Genomic DNA, 25,097 nt, shown 5'->3' with positions numbered 1-25,097 from the left:
TTTTACCAGTGGTGGGCCGTGGCTTTTTTACCTGCGCGTTCAGTGCCCTCTGAATCTCGAATCAGCTGGGCAAAGCGTGTGATTGGATGAGCAGACCCTCAATAAGCAGCCGTGCCGCGCCATGCAGCAGAGCAACAGAGGAACACAGGTGCTGTGCAATGAGAAAATAAGCTAATAGGGAAAAATAATTATAATACATGGTGTGTTTGTGAAAAACAATTAAATTATAAAAAAGCTATCACTTTTAATTATAAAGAATTCAAATGTTAACTTTGGGATTCTGTTTAGGCCAGCAGAGAAGGCTTAGCAGGCCCTGACGCCGCCCCCCCCCCCCCACTGTATTTTACAGATATGAAATTAATTTTGACAAAATACTACATGTCCATTAAGTAGATCTTCTGTCTACGTTAATGGTCGAGATTAAAAAATAAAATGTTCCACCTTGGAAATCGCATTTCTTTGATAATGATAAATGATTTGTCAAGATAAAATAGTCCTTTATTAGTCCCGCAGTGGTGAAATTGCAGGATTACAGCAGCAAGAGATAGTAGTAATATAAGAAACAAGTAATAAATATAAGAAAACGGTAAAAATAATCCACAATAGCACTATTATATAGACAGACAGAATATAAAGTATTTAAAAATGTATTTATACTGCACCAGGTAAAGTGGTTAAAGTAACCAAAAAAAGGGATTGAAGTGTTTTGTTTCAATTGCTGTTGTTAGTTACCTTCAAAGCTCTCTTTGTAATTTGTTTATTTTCACCTGCTTAGATTTGAGTTTTTTTTTTTCTCTAGAAGAAAAATTTAAAAGTAGAGATCTGTTTGATTTCCCGTTTTCCTTCATGTCTTCAGGGCACCATCATCATGCCGACGCTCACCTCGGTGCTACGTGACGAGTCCATGTGGGAAACTCCTCACACCTTCAACCCGCAACATTTTCTAGACCAGGACGACAAATTCAGGAAGAGAGAAGCCTTCCTTCCTTTTTCAGCAGGTTAGTCAGGAGTTGCAATGCTCTAATTGCAGTAATGTGTTGTTTAAACCTTCACAGATTAGAACAAAACAATAATAAATACTATTGCTTGCCAGGTCAATTTGCACGTTAAAGCATTTACTCTACCAACAAGTTCGAAGCTTCATCTAAATCGGCATTTGAGTGCTGCATGCTTTTTGAATTTTTGCATGTCTTTCCCATCCGTTCATCCATTTTCACCCTACGGAGGAAACTCATTTCGGCCGCTTGTATTCGAGACCTCGTTCTTTCGGTCACGACCCAGAGTTTGTGACCATAGGTGAGGGTTGGGACGTAGACCGACTAGTAAATGGAGAGCTTCGCCTTCCGGCTCAGCTCCCGCTTCACCAAGACGGCCCAGTGCAGCGCCTGTTTTACTCAGATACGCCTCTCGATCTCCGGCTCCATCTTACCCTCACTCGTGAACAAGACCCCGAGATACTTGAACTCCTTCGCTTATTAAACAGTCTCAATTCAAGACCGATTTATTTACGACCTACAGATGTAAACGAGACTGTAACGTGTTCCGTTACTTCCTTGAGTTTCCCCCCCTGACACAAGCAGACCGTAATATCGTTTGGCAACGTCTTTTATTCGGAACTGCACTGTCCAGCTACGACGCTCTGTCAGACTGCATTTCTGGCTCCTCTCTCCCGCTCCTCCGTCCATCCTATGACTTATTTAGGGAAGACACACAAAACACGCAATCCACTCCAGCTGAGGCCAATTAGGCCTCATCCCCGGCACCTGTTCCCTGAGCCGCTCCTCCCCTCCCCCTCTGCAGCTGAGCCTAACCACGACCCCAGCCACAAAAGAGACCATCAGTGAAAAGATGAGACTATTTCTATATTCTACTGTATCATTTGAAAATCTCAACGGAAGTGCCCGCCTACTGTTCCTCGTAGTCAGGAGGGGATCAGGGTGCACGTCTGTTATTTGGTTGTTTCAGACCCTGAGCTGCAGCAATATTATAAGGTCAAAGTAAATAAAGATGGTGGCATTGTTGTGCTCTCAGGTAAACGCATGTGTCTCGGCGAGCCGCTGGCCCGGATGGAGTTATTCCTCTTCTTCACCTCCCTCCTCCAGAGGTTTTCTTTTTCGCCACCGGCTGGAGAGCAGCCCAGTCTGGAGTTCAAGCTGGGAGCCACTCTCTGCCCCAAACCGTACCGCCTCTGTGCCGCACCACGCTAAGCCGACATCTTGAACCCAATACACGCAATACAGCTGCTGTAGCGAGAAAATGTGTCTGCATAATGTGGACAGTGTTTTTCATCTTAGAGGGTTAATCAATCAGCTTTTTTAAAAGATTGTATGTTATTAATGTAACCTACTGTATTTAAAGATGCAAAAAAAGAATCCTTTATGATACCTGCTGTTCTGAATTTAGTCTTGTATCACTGTTTCATTTGTATGACAACAATAATGTTTCATCTCTTTGTGATTAATATGAGACGGTGCCTTTACATTACAGAAAGTAGCACTTCTTAATGGATTCCCTAAACTTAACTAATTGGTGACACAAGGCCTTTGCCCAGTAGGACCGTTCACTAATCCGTCCATCCAGTCTACATCAATGGATCTGTTAGTGGCTGGTGTGAACTGGAGGAATAATTACATCAAGCAAACGAATGTTTATATGGGCTCCTGCAGATTGTTTTAAGACAAATATAACAACATTTTGAACCTATCCTTTGTCAGGATCTCAGGGAGTGATGGAGAAAAACTGATTTCCTCTTAATATATGATGTTTCATGGCCTTTGACGTATGAGTGAAGTTTACCTTAATTATGACTCGAGTGTGAACTTTGCCTTACATAAAGTTCAGTTTGGGAATCAAGCGATCTGCTATATATGTATGTTCCGGACTGAAGATGAAACACATCATTGTTGTTATGGTTTAAAACATACATCATGTTGTAATTCTGACTCTGCTGCTTCTTTGCAAAGAATAAATGTCCTGATTGAATGATTTTACAACCGGTGTTGAGTAAAAATGTTCTAACAGGGAGCATCACCATATTGTGTAAATATCCTATACCTTCTCCATCTCTGCAAGGTATACGTTGATAAAGTCATCGGGGTTCCATTTCTCCTGGTACTAACGGATTATTCGTTACTTGCCTTGTTCTTCTTTGAAAGCTTCACAGAGGAAGTTGGTTTCCACTTCGATGTATTTTTCTATTGACTTCTGGCCCGCCTTGAAGTGACGCATGTGAGTGTTGGTGAACTTCCTCTGCTGCTTCCAAAGGTAACCACTGCTCATACCTATGCCTGTGGGAATATTTTACCAAATCATTGACAAGGCAAACACTGAACATGTTTTAGAAATCTGTCACTGCTCCTATTGTCACTTCCTGATATGGTGCTGTGGAGGACTTTTCTTTTCTTTCTTTTTTTTTTAGAAGCAAAAATATCAACACTTTTCTCCAAAGTCAATATTTGTCTAAAGAGTTAGCTGACTGAGCTATAAGTGTAGATAAATCCATCAACACCGCATAACGAGATGTTTTATCCTGGAGAAGACATCAATCCCCTTGAAGACTTTGTGGAAGAGAGGGACAATAGGCCGATCGACAAAACTGTCCAGCTGTTGAACAAGAGCCTCTTTGACCATCTTGTGGCCCGAAATGAACACTATCCTCTCGCTGCCTTTCCTCAAGCTGAACACTGGGCCGTACTCCAGAGCAAGCTGCATTTATAAAAAAAAAAAAAAAAAAAAGATATAGGGATCGTCTTCCGCTATGTGCCGCTAGACAACACGCTCGACAACATGCATCACGTCTCTCTACGTTAAGCGTAGACCACATTGTGTAAATGTCATGTAAATCCGATGTCGTTTGTCACGTAACCGTGATTTCCTTTCGCCAATAGGTGGCGCTTTGACTACGAGTGAATATAGGCTAGTCGATATCCTCAGGCCGTGACTTTTATCAAGCACGACAAAGTTTGGGGCAGATTCGAGGAAGTCCAGTGAAGTTACAAGAAACATGATGCATGGTTGTTCACATTGTCATAGCGCCATCTACTGGCCAAAGGAAATTATGCATTTTATTCTATGTGTTACTCCTAGTTTAGTGGCTTGGGATGCTCAAAAACTCATGCAACTTTACTGGATGAGGGGCGTCACCGGTCCAACGTCTAAGGGGTGCTAGAGAGTTTTCGAGCATTGCAAATACCGCAAATATGCGCTCGATTGCGTCCTAAGAATTGCAATAGGGTCCTCTCGGACTGACTACATCAGTCGCTTGGACCCTAATAATGAACTATTAATAGTTGGCGAAAATACATGAATGTGAAGTGAGTGGCGACCTGTCCAGGTTCTTCACCCAATGTCAGCTGGGATCAGCTCCAGTGGATAAGCGGTTTGGATAATGGAATATGGAATGAAGTGATATCAAACTGTCAGTTGAGTAGAAAACACTTGCAAGCGTATGGTATTATTGTGTATTTATTGTTATCTGTCTTTAAGACAAATTGTCCCTCGGATATCAAAGATCAACCCTTCTCTACTCTAAGATAAAGTGTCTGCCTCGCCTTCTCCATTGTTTTGAAGTCCACTCTTGTGAAGATATTTCCTAGAAAAGGCACCACCGGTGCCAGTGGGAAAGCTGTGCGGCCTCCAGTTTCTGACCACATCTGTCAGAAGTAACACTGCAAAACTGAACAACAGCCAGCCAGTAAAGTCCAAACAACCAAAAAGTGCTTTCAAAATCATGATGAATATGTTTCAAAATCTGTTTGCTTCCACAAGAGGGAGACATGTGTCTCATGTTATCTTAGTGAGGAGGAGGCGGAGGAGGAGGAAGCTGAGGGGAAAGAGGCCCAAACAAGAGCATGTTATGCAACACTGTTGGCCTCTCTGAACCTTTTGAAGGGAAAAACAAGGCTGGAGCTTGAACTCTTCCAGACAGTTGTATGCATGTGCACTCCTTATCATTTTGATAGTAAAACAATTTGTCAGTAATCAGTCAGCGGAAGATAGATAACGTTTGAGAAAGTTACTCAAAATGATTTACAGGATTTTTATTGTACGACAGGATCTTTGAAAAATATGACTAAAACATGTTCCACGGACTAAATCTTGATCAAAATAAAAAAGACTTAAATGTGACCAACTACAATTTGAATTGCGCTACTAAACACTATACTTGTCAACGTGAACACTGTCCTGAAGGACACTCACACTTCTTCCTGCGTGTATGTTTTGTGCTTTTATTTTGAAGGTCAGACAAGCAAAAAAAAAAGGAAGTCTCATTTTATATCACGATTTCCAATCACGTCTGAACATAAACATTCCGCCCATATCCTTAACTGACCTCTTACAGTCGCGCTCGCAAAGTTAAAGCAGTTGGCGCAGTTAAGCCATCAAATGGAGGCAATATACAATGTGCTCGGCTTGGAGTGGATGGACGGCAGGAGCGTTTTGATATTTCTGTTTGTTTTTCTGGTGTTTGCGGATGTTTGGAAGAACAGAGCTCCGCCGAACTTCCCTCCTGGACCCTGGGCTCTTCCTTTCATCGGTGACCTCCATCGCATGAACCCCACCAGATTCCACCTGCAGTTAGGAGAGGTATGTTGTGAGGGTCAGTGTGCAAACGGCCTGCAAACAAACAAACAAACAAGGTGTTGTGTTGAATAGTGTTACACCGATACGTGACTCCCTCCCCGTTACCTTTTACCTGAACTCGTCCTCTGAGCCAGCAGAGGGGGCGCTGTTATTTTACCTGGAGGGAAACAGGTAAATGTAGAGCTCGTTTTAACTACTTTATATACTGCTGGGCTGCTTGGGAATTTCTCCCCAGTATCACTGAAATATTATTTTATTTATTCATATATCTGTAAAGCAACTAGTAACTCAAGTTGTCACATAGCATACATGTCGTGGAGAACAAAGTACAATATCCCCCCCTCAGCTGTAAAATACAAAATGAAATAAAATAATAATAATAAATAAAGTGTATTATTTATGTATTAATATATACAAATATGTGTGTTAAGTCATCTTTACAAAAATAAAAATACTTAGGTATATATATATATATATATATATATATATATATACATATATATATATATATATATATATATATATATATATATATATATATATGCACACCTAACAAACTTACATGGAGCTTCACAATCTAACACAGCACATTTAAAACACAGAGAGAGTCAAATCTAACCAAAAGACAAAATCTAAACACGTGGATATAAATACAAACAACTGACTCACTGAAAAGCAAATATTTGAAAAGTGGGTTTTCTTCATCTCCACATGCAGGTAGATTAGGCCGTATGTACGACCTGAGTCACAGGCTTTATCACCTTTACGTAGGAATCTGGACTTTATTAAATTACAGGAGTGTAATTGACTATTGATGAAGGCAATGGTCCTGGAAATGTTTCTGTTGATGGACCCATTGATTAAACATGTTTGTCCAAGCTAAAGTTGTGGAGATTGTTTGGTATTTGCGTGATCCATATTGACCAATGATCAATATGTCTGTCTTAACAGCATTTGGCTGTAGAACATTTTGTGATATCCACTTGTGGATGTCACGCAGGCAGTTTAGCAGGTTGCCATTTACAACCTTAAGAAGAGCAGTGCACTTTCTGCATTTTGAATAAATACTACTCGGTAATACCTACTACAGCCTGCTGTGGTCCTCTAGAGCCAGACTGATTCTTTTGCTGCCCCACATCCTTAGAAAGTTGGTAAGATCCATGTCTGCTCTCTGTGTTCAGTTTGCAGCAAAATATGGAGACATCTTCAGCCTTCGGCTCTTCGGTGGAAGGATTGTGGTCCTCAACAGCTACAAGCATGTGAGAGAGGCCCTGGTCCTAAAAGGAGAGGACTACGTGGATCGCCCCTTCGTACCGTTGTTCGATGCAGTGGTCGGCAACAACGGTGGCGTTGTGTTGCATTGTGTTTAAAACTTTGCTGCATGGTAGCAATATTAGCATTGGGCTAGCGGTTAGTTGTATCCATTCGTGTCTCATGCTGTTTTGGTTTCCCACAGGTCTGGTGATGTCGAATGGCCACCAGTGGAAGGCGCAGAGGAGATTTGCTATCCGTACACTCAGAAACTTTGGAGTGGGCAAGAAGAGCCTGGAGGTGTCCATCCAGCAGGAGTGTCAATATCTCACTGAGGCGTTTGCCCTTCAGCAAGGCACTGAACCAATCATGTTTAATTTTTTGTTTTCTTTAAATTCTTGCGCAAACGTCCACCTGGGCCCTATTCCTCGTACCTGGCTTACTGAGTTAGCTGGATAATTTTCAGGATAAGATGACGCATGTCAGGCTTTTCGGTTCCACAAAGCAAGTTTGGATAAATCACCATAGCAACACATAAAAATCCCTTAAACTGCTCCAGGGCAGGTTTACTGAAATTCACTGGATAAGTTGGCCACTCCCACCGGCCAAAAAAGGCAGCTCCCTTCCTCATGAAGGAGCGATATTAGTTATATAGGGAGAGAGTTATTCCAGATCGCCAAGATCCGTTCTCGCATCATGATGACTTCCTGCACGAGCGCTATCGATTCTGCCGATAAGGAATCATTTATTTACGAGACCTTCTCGAGCCGTACATTGAACACCACATGGCGCAGCCGAGCATTGACCGTCTCACATACTGTATGCAGACTGGATCATAGCCTTGAGCTCTTTTGCAAGTGATACATGTTTGTACAGTGTCGACGATGCGGAGAACATTGAGAAAGCCGCTGCATGCCGTGCTGTTCTTTAGTTTATTTAGCTCTTAAGAAACTAGTGGATTTGTTGAAAGCACTCATAATTATATGACAGTGTTATTAGTACACAATACATATCATTATTGTAGAAAATTATTACGGTGGACTCATGATAAGAATACAGAGAATCACAATTTATTTTCACTGCGTCAATTGATTGAATTTCTGATTATGAATAATACATACTGATCCGCCCATACACATATTCAAACTTCTAGTTATATGGTAATCTACACATACATGTATATATATACACATATAGTACATGATACATACGCGCATACAGTACTTATATCCTCATACGTATCTATTAATTTGTATACTACTGCCAGCAGGCACATTTAAAGAAATATAAATCTGATTGATTTGGGTGATGAGGCACTTAAAATCATTTTCCCAACACTGACACATTTAACTTGTCTGATATTTTGCGACGCTTATGTCTCGCAGCAGGGGCGGTGTTATGCTGCATTCACAGCAAACACGTTGCGAATATTCGCAACGCGTTGGCTGTGAATGCAGCATTAGACTTTGCCATGATTATGGACTTTACTTCCTTATATGCGTTCATGATAATCTCCTGCTCCTCAATTGAGAAAAAAGAGGCTGTTCCTCTGAGTTTAGTTGCCATTGTAGAGTTAGAAGATCATGGAATCTGTGCTCAACTATGCTCCCTTTTGAAGAGGAGCGTGCACGCGCAATTATCCAGATGACTGACGTCTCGTTCGAATTAACGAGACTGCAGGCGGATCAGCATTTGAGGAACCGACATGGCCTGACGTCAATCATCTCAGTAATTTAAACTGGATAATAGGACATTTGATCAACTTTGTTGAACCAGGTACGAGGAATGGGGCCCTGGACTCAGGGATTACCGGATTCAAACTTGGTGGTCGAAAGGTCACTAACCTCACGAAACACATAAAAAAAATTTAAAAAATCATAAATACGATAGAAAAAACTGGGAGGAAGAAAGCATGCATTTTGCACTTGTTATTTGAAGAATTTGAACAGATCCGGATTTTGTTTTACATTTAAAATAAAAAAGTTGAATACAATTATGAACTTATATTTTAGGATGTAAACTGCAACTTGACTGGTTGTGGAAGGTTAATGTTTATTCTGTAAGCGTGATTTCCCTTAAACTTTGCAGAACAGTATGGAGAATTGGCTATATATATTATATATATATATATATATATATATATATATATATACATTATACCAACCTATTTATCATTAATAAAACCGATATGTAAGTACGTTTCATCTGCCCATCACACATTTTATCAATTTTTTTTTTTTTTTTTTTTAAATTTTTTCTACAGGCAAGCCTTTTGATGCCCAGCCGCCGATGAACCAGGCAGTGTCCAACATCATCTGCTGCCTGGTTTTTGGGGATCGCTTTGACTACTCTGACAAGCAGCACCAGTTTATTCTTCAGACCTTCACAGAGTTATTGTACCTAGAGGGAAGCTTTTGGGCCCAGGTGAGCCTGCCTTGCTAGAACCAGTGTGCAGGAATCTTTTTTTAAATAGTGTTTTTTTTTTCAGCCAGATGATGCAAAAATGATGCAAATAGTAGCCTGCACTCAGGCACCATACAACCGCAGGTCTGACTGCTCAGAGAGGGCAACACATTAATTAAGTTATGATGACCTGTTGTATTGTATTAACCGGCATTTTACAGTTAATAAATTCATTGGACAAAATACTGCATATGTCCAATTAGTCTGGCAGCATTTTATCATATCACAGAGTCTTAATCAGCCAGGTTGGCATGCAGTTAACATTTCTGTGGAGCACATAAATGCTGGTCCATGCAGGAAATTTGAAGTTGTATCTAATGACATAAGTGACAACCCTGTTTATATATTGTGACATTGATTTATTGTGATTTACAGGAAGTGTCTGTTTCTTTGTTGATAAAATGCTAATTTGCAGCCACTACCTGTGTCTTTTGCCTTAAGTACCAGATAACCGTCTTCATGCCCTGTAGGTTTATAACGTTGCACCCGGGCTGATGAGTTGGCTTCCTGGACCTCACCAGAGGATATTCTCTCTGACGCAAACGGTCCTCGACTTCGCTCAATCAAAGATCGACGAACACAGAGAGAGCTTTGACGCCTCCTCGCCGAGAGACTACATCGACTGCTTCCTCGCAGAGATGGGAGAGGTGAGCGCTTGAAAGCGGCAGCGTTATGTTTGTCCTCTCTTGCATTTTCTAACATGAACATGTCTCTTGTGTTCTTGACAGAAGGAGGACAAAGACTCCGGTTACGATTTAAAGAATCTGGCTTATTGCACCGTGGACCTGTTTATTGCTGGAACTGAAACCACTACGACCACTTTACACTGGGGACTGCTCTACATGATGTACTACCCTCACATACAAGGTGTGTGTGTGTGTGTGTGTGTGTGTGTGTGTGTGTGTGTGTGTGTGTGTGTGTGAGTGTGAGAGAGAGAGAGTGTGTGTGTGTGTGTGTGTGTGTGTGAGACGAAGATGACGGACAGAAGGAGACAGACAGACAGATCCCATTCCTGCATGGTTTGTAAATGAGGTCAGTTACAGGTCACCCCCTCCTCTCTGCAGTACACTGACTCACTGTTTCCTCTCTTTGCTGTGTGCAGCAAGAGTCCAGGCCGAGATAGACTCCGTGATCGGTTCTTCCAAACAGCCCTCTATGTCGGACAAAGAACAGATGCCGTACACTGACGCAGTCCTCCACGAAATCCAGAGAATGGCCAACATCCTCCCACTCAATTTGATACACATGGCCGGCAAGGACACCACGCTGGACAAGTACATGTTCCCAAAGGTGCACACGCCGTGGGAGAATTTCACTTTGTTTTAGATTAACAGGCATTTTACAGATAATAAATCATTTTGACAAAATACTACATATATCCATTTAGTGAGAGAGGGCAAGCTCAAATCGTGGCACCGGCACATCGTCGAGGCATTTCCGGTGGCACATCTCAGATGCCGGGGCACCTCCGAGCTGCCGGAGCAGTTGCCACTCGTTTAGAGGCAGCACTGCCGACACCTACGAGTTGCCACTCATGTGCCACTCGTTTTTGAGGCAGATTCTACTGTTTGAGGCAGCTGCCTCTGTTTGGGAGAGCGGCAACTTGCTTAAGGTCCTGGAAGGTATATATAATATGTGACAATATATTAAGGCCCTGGAAGGTATGACTGTTGGTAGTTGTAAAAAAAATAAAAAAATACGCTGAGTTGTGCAATCCAACCCTGTCTCCTAAAAACAATCAACGTATGTTTGTATTATTGTTTTTGTTTTCATGCTTTTCCCGCTGAATTTAAGCATATTTGAAATTCTAAGCTCTGCGGAGGAAAATAAACTAACAGGATTTCCTCAGTAGCGGCAAATGAAGAGGGCGGTGTTGTGGCAACTGCCGCAAAACTAGTGGCAGCTGCCGCAAAACTAGTGGCAGCTGCCGCAAAGTTGTGGCAGCTGCCGCAAAGTTGTGGCAGCTGCCGCAAAACTAGTGGCAGCTGCCGCAAAGTTGTGGCAGCTGCCGCAAAGTTGTGGCAGCTGCCGCAAAACTAGTGGCAGCTGCCTCAAAGTTGTGGCAGCTGCCGCAAAACCAGTGGCAGCTGCCGCAAAACCAGTGGCAACTGCCGCAAAGTTGTGGCAACTGCCTAAAAACTAGTGGCAACTGCCGCAAAGTTGTGGCAACTGCCGCAAAGTTGTGGCAACTGCCGCAAAACTAGTGGCAACTGCCGCAAAGTTGTGGCAACTGCCGCAAAACTAGTGGCAACTGCCGCAAAGTTGTGGCAACTGCCGCAAAACTAGTGGCAACTGCCGCAAAACTAGTGGCAGCTTGTAGGTGCCGGTGCCACGATTTGAGCTTGCTCCTACTGCATTTAGTAGCTCTTCTGGGATCATATCACAGAATCATTATCAGCCCAGTTGGCATGCAGTTAAAAAAAGTATTTGGAGCACATCAAATCTGGTCCACGTTGGCTTAATTGTCGAGATTTTTAAAAAAAATTCTCGACTTCGGAAAACGGTATTTCTCATTTTGATTGATACTTTGATAATAATTACAAATTATTTGTCAACTGCGGTTTTTCAAATTTGTTATTAACCTCGAAGCTCTACTTTTCACCCGTTTCATTTTTTTGTTCATTAAAAACAGACTCACTGGAAGAAACATTTAAAAAAAGGAGCGATCTGTTTGATATTTTCGTTTTCCTTCATGTCTTCAGGGCACCCTCATCATGCCGGCTCTCACCTCGGTGCTACGTGACGAGTCCATGTGGGAAACTCCTCACACCTTCAACCCGCAACATTTTCTAGACCAGGACGACAAATTCAGGAAGAGAGAAGCCTTCCTACCTTTTTCAGCAGGTTAGTCAGGAGTTGCAACGGTTGTTTTTTGCATGTCTTTTCATCCTGTTTAAAGTCGGTATTTCTGCACAGTTTCAGATAAAGATCAGGCGACACTAATCTTACTAAATCAGTCAATAAGGATATTTTACAAGTTGTAGCTGCTTAGGATGTTTTCCAACTCGATTTCTATATTCTACTGAATAAAGATGGTGGCATTGTTGTGCTCTCAGGTAAACGCATGTGTCTCGGCGAGCCGCTGGCCCGGATGGAGTTATTCCTCTTCTTCACCTCCCTCCTCCAGAGGTTTTCTTTTTCGCCACCGGCTGGAGAGCAGCCCAGTCTGGAGTTCAAGCTGGGAACCACGCTCTGCCCCAAACCGTACCGCCTCTGTGCCGCACCACGCTAAGCCGGCACATTGAACCCACGAGTCCATGTGTGCTCGTGGGTGTCTGGCAATACAGCTGCTGTAGCGAGAAAATGTGTCTGCATAATGTGGACATAGTGTTTTTCATCTTAATCAATCAGCTTTTTAAAAGGATTTTATGTTATTAATGTAACCTACTGTATTCAAAGATGCAAAAAAACGTAACTAAATTCTGAAATACTTTCCACGGCACCTTGGATTGGTCAGATTTGCTAAATCTTTACATTTGTCTAATTTAAATGAGATTTTGTTTCCACATCTCATTCAGATTGCTGTGTGTTCATGTTCACACTGTGGTTTCAGTCTGAGGTTTTGCAGGTGTGAGAAAACACTCACATTAGAGAATACCACGAAGTTATTGCTCTGTTTATTATTCTGAATTTACTCTTCGCTTGTGTGACAAAAAATAATGTTTCACCTCTCTGTGATTAATACGAGACGGTGCTCTTTACATTGCAGAAAGTAGCACTTTGACGGGATTTTTCAATTTTTTTTATATTTTGTTAACTTTTAACTGAATTGACATATAAAACATCAAAGTTCAAGTTTTCGGTCTCCTTGTATGTGAACATGCACCTCATCTCGCTTCTGGGGTTTCCCTGTCAAGCTTTTGAAGTTAGAAATGGAAAATAACTAGCGGAAGGAAATCACAAAAACTAGACTAGTAGCTTGAGAAAATATCTCTGACACTCTGAGGGAATATGAATATGAACATAAGCGACCAGTTAAATGAGAAAAATATGGGAATATATATATTTTTATTATTGTGAAGTGACCTCTTTTGGACTGGAAGTGTAAGTTGTATGTATATTTATTGTCATTTCAGAGATGGCAGTAAATAATGTTTGATGTTTTTGATGTTTTATGAATAGACAGTGTTTGCTTTGATGTTTTAAGTCGCTGTAAAAAAAAAATCAAGTGTCGTGACGTATGGGAACAGGTTGCTGTGAAGCTCTCAGCATATTTTTCACAGTGAAAAATGACATGTTACATATTTTACTCTTGCTCTGCTCACGGCAGCGTGTTTTAATGAGAGCAGGTTCTCAGTACCGCTCACATTTTAGAGTCAACACAACCGTTTGTGGTGAAACAGGCAGCTGAAGTAGGACAACAGAAGCACTGGAGCTGAAGTTCAAAGTTTCTGAGTTTGCCAAAATACCACCGAACTAGGTCACTGGCCTCTTTTAAGACGTCTCATTCGTGCAAAAGAGATCACTTGAGTCAGATTCATCTCTTGAAGCAAGTCGTCTGTGGGAGAGATGCAGCGATGGTTAAAACACTCACTGGATTGTCTCTCGATAAGAAAAGCTTTTGCGGACGGCATGAAATTCTGGTGAGCCTTATCTGAACACATCTGCTCCTGTCACTTGATGGTTTGTGGTGTCTTTGACAGGGAAGAACGTGCAGAAAACCCAAAGCGACTACCCATTTCTAACATGACCACATTAGAAATGTGTCATGAAATCAGATGTACACTTCCACGGTGTGTGCCACAGTGCTGAAGTGCAACAAAACGGCCTCCATTCCTCTTGTTGGCATGAACGTCTGCTCCACACTGATGTCTGAGGTGAGTTTTGGACATCGCTTGATATGCAGGGAGAAGTGTCCCGTTGAAGTGATTGTTTCGAAATAAATACCTTTTTGCTTTTTTGCCCAGCTGCCGAGTTATGCCGAGTGGATTCTAAGGGATTAAAAGAAAGATGAGCTGAGATGAATCTCTCCTCAATCCTTTGGAGATTCATTGTTATACTTCTCAGTTTTCCCGTCAAGCGTGAGTGTCCACATCCACATCACTGTCGGCCTGTTTCTGTCTCTGTTTTGTATAGCAGTCAAATAATCATAGAAAGACAATTTTCTTTTTTTGACGCAAACTTTTTCTTGTCATGTGTTATTGCAAAGCCAGTTACATCCCTGCATCTTGGGATTTAAACATGTTCACTGTATGACATGCATTAAAATGCACCTTTTTAAAATCCTCTGGGTCTGTTTTATTGTGGACAGGTGGCCCTTTGCTCCCTGCTGGCGCCCAGCGCTTTAATCGCTGCGGCTACCTGACCGTAAAACCAGCTCCACTCTTCCTCATCGGCTCCAACCTCACAGTGTACTGCTGCATCCCGAGCCTTCAGAGGAGGTAGAAATATGATCACATATAATATAATGCAATATGAATTATTGTCTTCTCTACATATATATATGTATGTGTGTGTGCATAAAATGCTTTCAGAGATGTTCAAACTGATCTGATGTGTTTTTGTCTTCCAGTTTCACAATATCCCTGGAGCTGAATGATGAGACTGTGACTCCTTGGAAGAAGGTCAACAGCACCACGGTGATGTTCAGTCTGTTCAATGTGCAGAAGCCACGATCCATAGTGCTCTGCAAGCGGAAGAATGAGCAGATGTCTGAGATTGCCGATGGACTGGTCTTACAAGGCGGACGTATGTACAGCTACCAAAGAGGAAGAGCATGAAGTTGGGATTGTGGGAATTAGAAAGAAAAAGCAATACATTTAGATATAACTATTGCGTAAATGACCTGTATCTATATGGAGCTAAATCCAGGTCATATGTTTTGTTCATTTGAAAATAAATTGTTCATTTATTGTTGAAGTTTTATTGTTGAACTTTGAAAAATAATATATTTTTTTCAGTTTTCAGTAACAGATTTTATATTTTCAACTTTCACTCTCTTTTTTTTACACTTTCAAATCTTTTTTTTTCGGGTTCAAATCTTTTTTTCAGGTTCAAAACACGTTTTCAGATTCAGATCTGTTCAGTCTGTCCAGATCATCCGCCTTGAGAGTCTCATTCAGGGATGTCGGACTAATTTGAGTTCATGTACCACATACAACCAGGCGGCTACTTCCTAGTCTGAAGAGTGAAGCCAATGCAGAAGGGCCTTAAATCTGCATTCTCTCTCATGGCCACTCTTCTGGTTGGAAAATGAAGTCTGATTAGAAGTCTGAGAAAACGCTCTCTTGATTTGTTACCACAGTATATATTGTAAACACAAGTTTTTGGTCTCAATCGCTAGTTTCAACTGGGATGGGCGGCTGACATCGAAGAATAAGTAGTTTTTCACAAAATAATTTAAAGTTTGAATTACCTTTACGTCTTAATATTTTGAAGACGCTGTAGAACATTGAAAGTATTTGTTTTTAATTTAAAATTTACAGTCTAGCTCCCATTATTCTGTCTGGGAAACAATTTCACACTTTTTGTCCGTGAGCAAATGTCAGCGGCTTGCTTTTCATAATTTTTCTCTTCTCTTTTCCCTCCTCTGTGCTTGAAGTCCCTCCAGACAAACCTGGAAATGTTTTCTGTGAAATGTCGAGGAGCTCTGATTTCATAAACTGCACATGGGAGAGAGGACGGGAAACACACCTCCTCACTACCTACAACATTTCCCTCTACAGGTGTGGTGTCAATAGCTCATTATTATAGCTCAAATTAAGCTACTGCCAACAGCAACACTTATATTTAATTATTTTTTATCAGAGAAAATGGGACCGAGTTGCTGTTGGATCAGATCCAGGATGCTGGAGATGTCACCATACCCCGATCCGGGATAGACGAAAACACTACACACCAGTTGATTATCACGGCTTACAACCACTTTGGAGCGTCGCGATCTGATCCGTTCATGCTCCGTGTAAAAGATATAGGTACGCTCTTATTCATGTGCAACATATTTATCTTGAAGAAAGAATGTGCTTCTCCATAAAACCTTTCTTTTAAGATGTCTTCCATCTGAAGCCTTTTCAAGAGAAATGAGTCATCCTGTTAATTCCTGTTAGTCGCGTAATTGTGTTGTCGTCACGGTTTGACTGATTTGACCTGTCTGTCTGCAAACAGTTTCTCTGTCTTTGTAATATTTATTTGAAGGGGAACAATTGCCCCTCTTTGACATCAGTTGCAACAGTCTTTGACTTTTTGAGTCACTACCAAACTGTTATAGTTTCGGAGTTATTTCGTGTGTGGAGGAGGTCATCCTTCTATGTTCTTTTGTATTCGCAGTGATACCAGAAACCCCTCATATCATGCAGATAGAGTTTGGGAATAACTCCAATGCAGCCCTGTTGCAATGGGAAACTTCTGGATCCTCAGAGAGTCTCAAGTCCGATGTCCGTCTCCGCACAGATGGCGGCTTTTGGGTAAAGTGATGCCGCGGCGCTCGTGATAGCTTTGTGGGTATTTGCAGCAGCCGTGTGACTTTATGCCTCTGTGTTTTCTAGGAAGCGAGAGAGGGAACAGAACTCGCCGAGGGTCTGATTCAAGTGGACGGACTGAGGCCTCTGACTGCCTATGAGTTCAAGATGAGAACGTGTAACTCGCGTACCAGCGCGGCCGGGTCAAACTCTAAAAAAAGGAGGCTCTGCAGCAAGTGGAGCCCGTCTGTTGGGGGCAGAAGTCCTGGAAAAGGCGAGCGAGCAATTCTTGCTTATCATGCAACAGAGGCCATCTGATATCTGCGATGATGTGAGAGTTTGTCGACACTCAAAAACCCTCAACTTGTGGCTGCACTTTATCTTTAGGTCCATCTCAGCAGATGCATGTGTGGAGGATGCTGGGCGGCCTGGGGACCGGTGGGCTGCGGACGGTGACGGTTTTGTGGAAGGTAATGTGTCATTAATATTGCCCATTTCTGTAATACTACAGAAGTTGACATGACTCAAACTTCATTTAGAGCTTTCAGTGTGATACAAAGTTATACCAAATACAATAATTATGAAACATTCATAGAAAAAGCTGCGAAACAGGCAACTTTGCTTTCTCACGAAGAGTTTCTAGATTAAAAGATAGCCATCAATTCAATATCTTTATGGTAAAAATACCATAACGGAAACACGTTCTTGGTCTACAACGCGTTATAAACATACTTGTAATAATCTTACAACACTGCATAATTATAATTATAAGTACATACATATTCACAATGCTTTATAACAATATTCATAACACATTGTAAAACATTTTCTATTTTATAAGGTCAAGTATCATAATCTTCATAAAATAATACTTAAAGGCTCACAGTGTATTGTAATTCCCATGGTTGGAATAGATTATATTATTTTTATATTTCATCATAATTACTGTTATAAAGCATTATATTGTGATTATAGTTTACTCTACTTGGTCATGTTCTGCTGAAGTAAAGTGAAAAATAATTTCACAATGTTTTGTGTGTTGTTTATAATGGTATTTTTTCATTTTACTTAAAGGAAACAATATCCATTTACACTCGACTGTACCCAGCAGAGAAATAGCCACATAACCTCCCATGAAACTAAAATCTGTTTTGTTTACTCTTTGGTTTTAGTACGGATTAAACATACGGTTATAAAGTTTTAATTAGTGAGCATTAAAGGCTAAACTACCCATCTGGGTTCATATTTAATTGCCATATATGACAATGATATCAATCTTTTCATCTAACTACTGACAAGAAACTAAAATAAATATATATATATATATATATATATATATATATATATATATATATATATATATATATTAAAAAAACCTTCTTCCTCAGCCTCCATCTCCAGACGATTACAGTGGCTCGGTGCAAAGCTACAAGATCTTTCTGGGTAGTGACCAGAAACAGGAAGTGACCTGTCCTGCTGCTGTGAGCCGGTGTTCACTTCAAGTACCGGCGGAGCTCCGGGCGCTGAGCATCAGTGCTGTCACCTTGTACGGGACGTCTCCATCGGCCGATCTGCCACTCAGACACTCGGGTGCACAAATATTAGATACGACCTTCATGTTTATTAAGATGCAAAGAAAGAGAGAAGGATAAAGTGGACTCATGTCTCGGCCTCGAACTCTTTAGGTGATCTTGGACCCGTTCTGAGAGAGCTGGCTCCTTCAGCTAACGGCAGCGCCGTGTTCGTCTCCTGGTCGCGGCCGGAGATCAGACACCCGTCAACATCTGGAGGAGAACCACTGCACCATGTGTTGGAGTGGACAAGTGAGCCTGTGGCAGAGCTGCAGTGGCAGAGAGTGGCTGGAGATCAAAACAGCACTTTCATCAGAGGTACACACACACACACACACACACACACACATATGCAAACACACACGAAATGGTGTTGCATCACATACCATGGAACACAACATTTAGAAACGTCTTTAAAGATGCAGCAGTGGCCTCTTGTGGCCAGTCGGGTGAATTACACCAGCGTGCGCTTTTTCTGATTTGAATATGTGTTCTTGACCGTCTTCACACAGTTCATACGCAACGATGAATGTTTGTGAAACCCTCGCGGTGAGAGTGTTAAAGTTCCCCCCGTGTGGTTTCAGGTCTGACTGCAGGTGTGAGGTACAACGTCTCTCTGTATGCTGTGACCACCAGAGGCGTCAGTGCTCCAGCATCCCTTCTGTTCTACTCCAAAGAACAGAGTGAGATTCATTCTTCTTTCTTTTTTACAATTTATATATCATCTGAGCTCATCATGCGTTTAGGAGAGGATTCAGACGACACCTTCTACGTGTTTCAGAGCCGGCGTCCGGTCCCTCCGTGTCGGTCCTGGCCTTTGAGTCCGGACGGGTCCTGATCCGGTGGGACGAGCTGCCTGTCGTCCAGCGGAGAGGCTTCATCACAAACTACACCATCTATCTCCAGACTCTGGAGTCCAGCAACACAAAGCTCAGCGGTGAGCCTTTGAGTGTGTTTCTATGTCTTATTTCAATGCTACGCACCCACAACCCCCAACCCCATGTGACCCATATGACCCATGTGACCCATGTCATGTGACCCATCCTTGTTCAGATGCGTCGTGTGGTCCATGTTTAATTGATAGAAAAATCAAGAATCAGGTATTTGTTTCCATTCACTTGTTCAAGGTTTTCCTTTTGCAATGATTGATACATATATTTATTTATTTCTATGTATTTCTATGTATATATATTTATATAGCATACTCAGTTTTCTATGTATATTTTCTATATATATTTTCTAAATTTCATAATCCAATTTGCCCATGCTGTGAGCACCAAGAGCGAAAATCCATTAACCTTGGTTGTATTTTGTGACGGCCATTTGAAAACGTGACCTATCCTGTAATAAGGACTAAACTATTTGCTTGTTATTTGATCTAAAGGTTTGGAGGAAACACAACTTTGCTGTGAGTCGTTTCCTGTTCTCGCACATGAACAGGACTCCTCATGGCTCGCCGTGTGTCGCATGTGCGTGTTCTCTACCTCGGTCAGGCCGAGGCTTTCTACCTTTCCCATGTGTGCGCACACGTGTGGGAGAGTAACTCCACAGTAGTACGCATGTATTGCGTCTCAGCACAAGCCGCTGTTACATAATGTGGAAAGTGATGCAGCCGGCGTTGGTGCTCCACTCCCACAAAGCTGCAGTGCATCAGCAGGGTATTTCACCTCTCACTTCCAGGAATGTGCTGAAAGTCAAACAGCAAACTGCTTTTTTGGTTCGTTTTGTTTCTCCTTCAGTCAGCAGGATTAAGGAAAAACTCAGATTTTCATGAAACTTGGTGGAAGATTCACGTTTTATAAATACCTGGGTTATTTCCCAGAAGACAATCTGTCTTTTAAACATCATATTGAGTGTCTTACAAAACTACTGGGGGTAAAATTAGGTTCCTATTTCAGAAACAAATGGTGTTTTTCTTTTGCTGCAAGGAAATAAAGCGACGCTTCCATCAGCAATTGACTGTGGTGATATTTTATATAGGCATGCAAATTAATTCCTTTTAGATGCAGTATAACATGATAAAGACAATGTGTTTCATTTAAAGTCTGTTTATTCTGCCCTCGTATAGGAGATTCATAATCTAAGTGGAGTTATTCTGGCTAAATTCATGTTTAATATAATAAATAAATAATTGTTCACTTCATAATTGCTGGTATAGAGCCCTTCTAGTTATTGGAACAGCTAATATCTACATAAAAAAGCGCCAATGGAGCAGAACAGATACTAGTTGTATTGTCTCAGGAAGCCTGACTTGCAGTTATCGGCTATAAAATCTCTTGAATGGCAATTTCTCGACATTCAACCGTGGAATGTCGATGCTCACTAGTGAGCAACTTGGTGGTTCAAACATTGGTTGTCATCGTTTTCAAAAGAAGCCTTCGGTGAATCATAGAGTTTTCTAGAACTGACTTTGACCACGAACAGGAAGGCGTCTCGCTACCTGCACACATACAACCGTTATGGTTGCTATACCACACAGCATGCTTCACACACACTATTTCTGGAGCTTCAGTGTGAAAGCACCTGAGCGCTTCTTTTTCATCTTTTGCTATGTGACATGTTATGTGTGTGTGTACTGGACACAATTTGCTCATTTCATCTAAAGTTTTACTTCAGTTGCAGTAAATAAATTAGCCTCATCTGCATTTTTCTTTGATGTTCTTTAGCAACAGAAAAGTTAAACTCAGGTCGAACTCAAAACAGCCGTCCCCTGTCTTAATGCACACTCAGCTTTATGGTCTGTTTGACTCTAAATGACCATAATTTACTAAATGAACATCATGCTGTATTGAAGAAGACTTGAAACTAGAGATTGAGACATAAACTCATGTTTACAATGTTTACTGAGGGAATAAATCAAGAGAGAAGTAGAGTCATTTTCTCATAGACTTCTATGCAGTCAGAGGAGTCGCCTCCTGGTGGCCATTAGAGAGAATGCACGTTTAAAGCATTGGCTTCACTCTTTAGAACCAGAGGTTGCCGCCTGGTTGGTAGGAACTCCAGATACCAAAAGGTTTGTGAAAACGCACTGAAAGAAGTGAGTTTTTCTTTTTCCCCTTTGAGGAGTTGTCGTCCATGATTGAAAATTTCTTTTTCAGCACTTTTCAATTTAGAGATTGAGATTGTTTATGTTCATATTAATGATTTCCGTCTGATTGTCGCAGTTGAATTAAGGCAGTTGAAGTTGCCTGCCTGCACATTTTCAAGCATAAAATAACGACGGCAGCAGTAATGTGACATCTGCTCCTCCCCAGTGACGGTGCCCGGCTCCGCCCCCAGACGGATGTGGCTGGACTGTCCTGAAGGAGCTCTGGCTCTGCAGATGACTGCCTCCACCTCGGCAGGAGAAGGGAAGCGAGGCGCTCGGGTCTGCTTTCAGCATGAAGGCCCTGCAGGTCAGTCTGCCATCACACGCCCACATTAAAAAACACCAGCATCAACCCTATTAAGGCTGTTCTGTGGAAGCATTTGTCTGGAACATGAATCTTTAAGTGGGGGGATTAAAGAGGTTTAATAACTCTCTGGCTCTACTAAACGGTTCCCTTCTTGTCTCCTGTAGTTGGCCTGGTGATTGTGATGGTTTTCATCATCACCCTCATTATAGCGATCATAGCCAACCTGATGTGCTGGAGCTGTGTGCGGAAAAGGTATTCATATTAATATAAAATCAACAGTCATCACAACAGACATCATTTAATAATAGTGAAAGGGTTCTGATCATGCACATCGCTTTTGTCCTTCAATCTCCTCCTTCAATGGATTTTGAATGTGCATAGGTTTTGTTTCACTAGTAACTGGGATGGAAGCGACTGTGGCTGATTTTAAATGCCACACCGCAACACAAGCACATGAACGAGAAGCCACACTAATCGTGAAAAAAACAGCTTTCGAAAAAAGATCCTACTCTGTCTATGTGGTCAAACCGCTCTGATACCGAGTGCGTGCTTCAAAACGTGGTCCATTACACAGTGGTGGAATGTGACTAAGTCAATTTACTCAAGTATTTCCATTTTGTGCGACTTAATACTGAAAACATATCTGAGGGAAATATTATGCTTTTTAACTCGCTATATTTATGTGACAGCTTTGTTATTTTATTAGCTTCTCCTTTACCAGCTGAAACATTAAAGTGATGAACACATTAATGCATCACTATAATATACATTATTCTGAAATGGGCCATTCTGCATCATGAATACTTATGTACTTTACGTTTGACGTTACTTGTTTACAATGTGGTATTGCTACTTTTACTTCAATAAAAAGATCGGAGTACTTTTTCCACCACTAACGGTAGCAGAGTAACCATTTCTTTGTTTTTCTTTGTCCTGAAAATAAACTAAATCGTTATAAATACTGTCTTTCTATCTCAGAATCAAACACAAGTGTGTATCGTGGGGACCTGCCTGGCTTCATGAAAACTTACCAAAACTAGGAAACAGTAATGCCATCCGACTACTGCAGGTAAGAGAAGCTGAGGAAGCGTCCCTCTTTCAGTGTGAACGGCTGTGACCAAAACAGCAACAGCACCAACACCAACAGACAAACATGTAGTTTCCAAAGCAGGAAGTGAAGTTACTCTCTGCTTTCACAATGACAACTTTGTGAGCTGCTGCAAGTGTGTACCTGCAATAAAACTAACCCTTTTGTTTGTTTCCTGTCTGCAGCAGTACAGAAGTGAACCGTTCCTCTCGTCCGCTCACAGCGACCCGCCGCTGTCGCCCATCAGCCTGGTCTCTCGGGAGGAGAGGGACGACGTGTACCCCAACGTCCACGTGGAATCGGGACCCACGGTGGAGACGACTCTGCTGTCGTCGGGTCCCGGGACGACGCTGGTCGGCGGCCTGCTGGAACACGTCAGCTACAAGCCCCAGATCGCCACGTCGGCCCTGCGGGGAGAGGAGTGGAAGGAGGCGGAGGACGAGCAGAGAGAGGAGGACAAATGTGTGTTTGGAGGATTGCTGGGAGACTTTCTGAGCACTGCAGAGGTGGATTCCTCTGGTTCACCCCTGGGGCTGACCCTCAGCTCTGTCGGCGGTCTTCTGTGGCCTAAAGCTCCTGAAACAACTATTTTCTTGAATGGAGACTTCCTGCTGGGGAGGACGGGGACCGAGAACACCTCGTTCTCGGCCCGCGAAGCAGAATCGCCCTCTCTGGATTTACAACAGGGGGAAATAATGACTCCTGACTCCGAGGACACTTGTTTATCCCAGTACACAGTTGAGATGCTGACTGGTGGTTATTTTCCCCAAGCAGCAGCTGTGAGCAGCACTAACACCGTGTGACACAGAGGTAGCAGGGACGACGGGAACGACACAGAGAATCGGGACCACCTGCACTAATGAACTGATTTTCAAAGAAAGTATTATATTCAATCGAGCGCCACGCTGCTGGAAACCCAGGCGGCATTGCTGGGCCCTGCTGGTGGGCGAACCAGGACCAGGACAGCAGGGGAGACCGTCACAGTCCTGCGGTATAAAAAGAAAGGTTTTTCTAAAGGGAGTCAGAAACATTACAACTGTCGTCCACCAGGACCGTCATGAAATCAACACGAGATTAAAGTTGCCGTAACTTCAATAAATGAAGAAATGTTTATTTTGAGTTTGACTGAACACTTTCTAATAAGTGTTTAGCAATAGTCACCACTGTTATGGATGGATGGATGGATGGATATGTGTGATGAATCCCAGAAATCCCACTGTTACAGCAGTTGAAGCTAAACAAACCATACAAGCGGCGTCATCAAGTTCCGATTTTTAATTTGTCCAATACTTTCGTTTTATAACCAAATACCTGCACAGCCTCGGCTGCACTTTGTGTTTGCTGATAATTGGCAAAGGTCAGCTGACATGCTAAACAAAGGTGGTGAGCGTGGTATGAGCATGCTAATGTTTAGCCTTTAGCTCAACGAACCGCTGTGCTTCAGTACAACCACGCAGAGCTGTTAGCATCATTGCTAGCATCACTATGTTGTTTTGTTATGAAGCTCTTTAATACATAAAGATCACTTCTCTAATGGATACACTCCAGGAAAAAAAAAGTTGAAAGCAATCTGGACCTCAATGTTAGCTGCAGAATCAAAGTAGGCTGGCTAATTACTGAATTATAGTTATATTTGCTATCATTAAAGCCATAGCAACGACTTGTTGAATCACTGAAAGTAACCATCGGGAGCTGAGACGTGTAACTCCTCATCATGCAGAAAAATAGCTGTTCCGCATGAAGTGTTTCTGTCATTTTAATATTAGGGCATGACCTGTATGTCTCTAGTTAACCTTGTGTTGTGTGGCAGTGAAAATGGCGTGTGAAATTGTTCCAAAACACACCCAAGCATAAGCATTGTGGGGGGTTTCCCTCTGATAAGTGCATGGTATCATAGTCTGAACCACCTGCATGCAGTTAAACACCGTTTTTTTAAGACTTCCTGAGCGTCGTCTCACTTCCTCATTGAGAAATCTGAATTTCAGGAGGGTATTCGTAATACATCTTCAGGGACCTCGAAGTCTTTGAGAGTCTTCTCTCATCTGCAGTTATGTTACAGATCCAGAGCCCAGAATTGTGCATCTGAAGGTGAACTGTGATGCAGCTTTAGAGGAAAGTCCCCGATTGCATCACATGGGATGTGATTGAGGGAGTGAGAGACTTTGGGCTGTGTGGAAAATGTGATGGTGACGAAGCATCCGAGGGTTTGATGTGCTGCAGACTTTCCTCATCGGGTCAGAGGATGGAATATGTCCACATGTCTTCCTTTTGGGATTCAGGACTATAGGGCATCCTCTTGGATATGAGGATTAACTGATTATGTGTTGGTGGTTAAAGCTCCCTGTGACAT

General features: G+C 42.1%; 2 protein-coding genes across 2 annotated transcripts in view; both read left to right on the top strand.

The window, feature by feature from the left end:
* Nucleotides 1–12,529, top strand: part of LOC306738904 (uncharacterized protein) — a gene marked incomplete at both ends in the record, with an annotated part of 20,372 nt that extends 7,843 nt beyond the window's left edge. The window contains 11 exons of the mRNA XM_079220832.1: nucleotides 857–998; nucleotides 2,032–2,190; nucleotides 5,342–5,586; nucleotides 6,765–6,927; nucleotides 7,040–7,189; nucleotides 9,098–9,258; nucleotides 9,768–9,944; nucleotides 10,026–10,164; nucleotides 10,400–10,587; nucleotides 12,000–12,141; nucleotides 12,354–12,529. Coding sequence (XP_079076958.1) covers nucleotides 857–998; nucleotides 2,032–2,190; nucleotides 5,342–5,586; nucleotides 6,765–6,927; nucleotides 7,040–7,189; nucleotides 9,098–9,258; nucleotides 9,768–9,944; nucleotides 10,026–10,164; nucleotides 10,400–10,587; nucleotides 12,000–12,141; nucleotides 12,354–12,529 — 1,842 coding nt within the window. The remainder of the gene's footprint in view (nucleotides 1–856; nucleotides 999–2,031; nucleotides 2,191–5,341; nucleotides 5,587–6,764; nucleotides 6,928–7,039; nucleotides 7,190–9,097; nucleotides 9,259–9,767; nucleotides 9,945–10,025; nucleotides 10,165–10,399; nucleotides 10,588–11,999; nucleotides 12,142–12,353) is intronic.
* A 1,683-nt stretch (nucleotides 12,530–14,212) lies between these two features.
* On the top strand, nucleotides 14,213–24,627 carry il23r (interleukin 23 receptor). The gene is made up of 16 exons (XM_079220831.1): nucleotides 14,213–14,318; nucleotides 14,549–14,678; nucleotides 14,810–14,985; nucleotides 15,839–15,962; nucleotides 16,045–16,211; nucleotides 16,564–16,700; nucleotides 16,782–16,881; nucleotides 17,082–17,164; nucleotides 18,083–18,284; nucleotides 18,380–18,583; nucleotides 18,850–18,948; nucleotides 19,047–19,202; nucleotides 21,520–21,660; nucleotides 21,825–21,912; nucleotides 22,639–22,729; nucleotides 22,933–24,627. Exons 1-16 carry the CDS (start codon nucleotides 14,258–14,260, stop codon nucleotides 23,548–23,550), a joined length of 2,577 nt encoding a protein of 858 aa, XP_079076957.1. The 5' UTR covers nucleotides 14,213–14,257; the 3' UTR covers nucleotides 23,551–24,627.
* The last annotated feature ends 470 nt before the right edge of the window (nucleotides 24,628–25,097 follow it).

This window comes from Taurulus bubalis, assembly GCF_910589615.1.
Source record: "Taurulus bubalis genome assembly, chromosome: 7".
In the NCBI taxonomy this organism is placed as follows: Eukaryota; Metazoa; Chordata; class Actinopteri; order Perciformes; family Cottidae; genus Taurulus; species Taurulus bubalis.
This window is presented reverse-complemented; position numbering and strand designations above follow the sequence as displayed.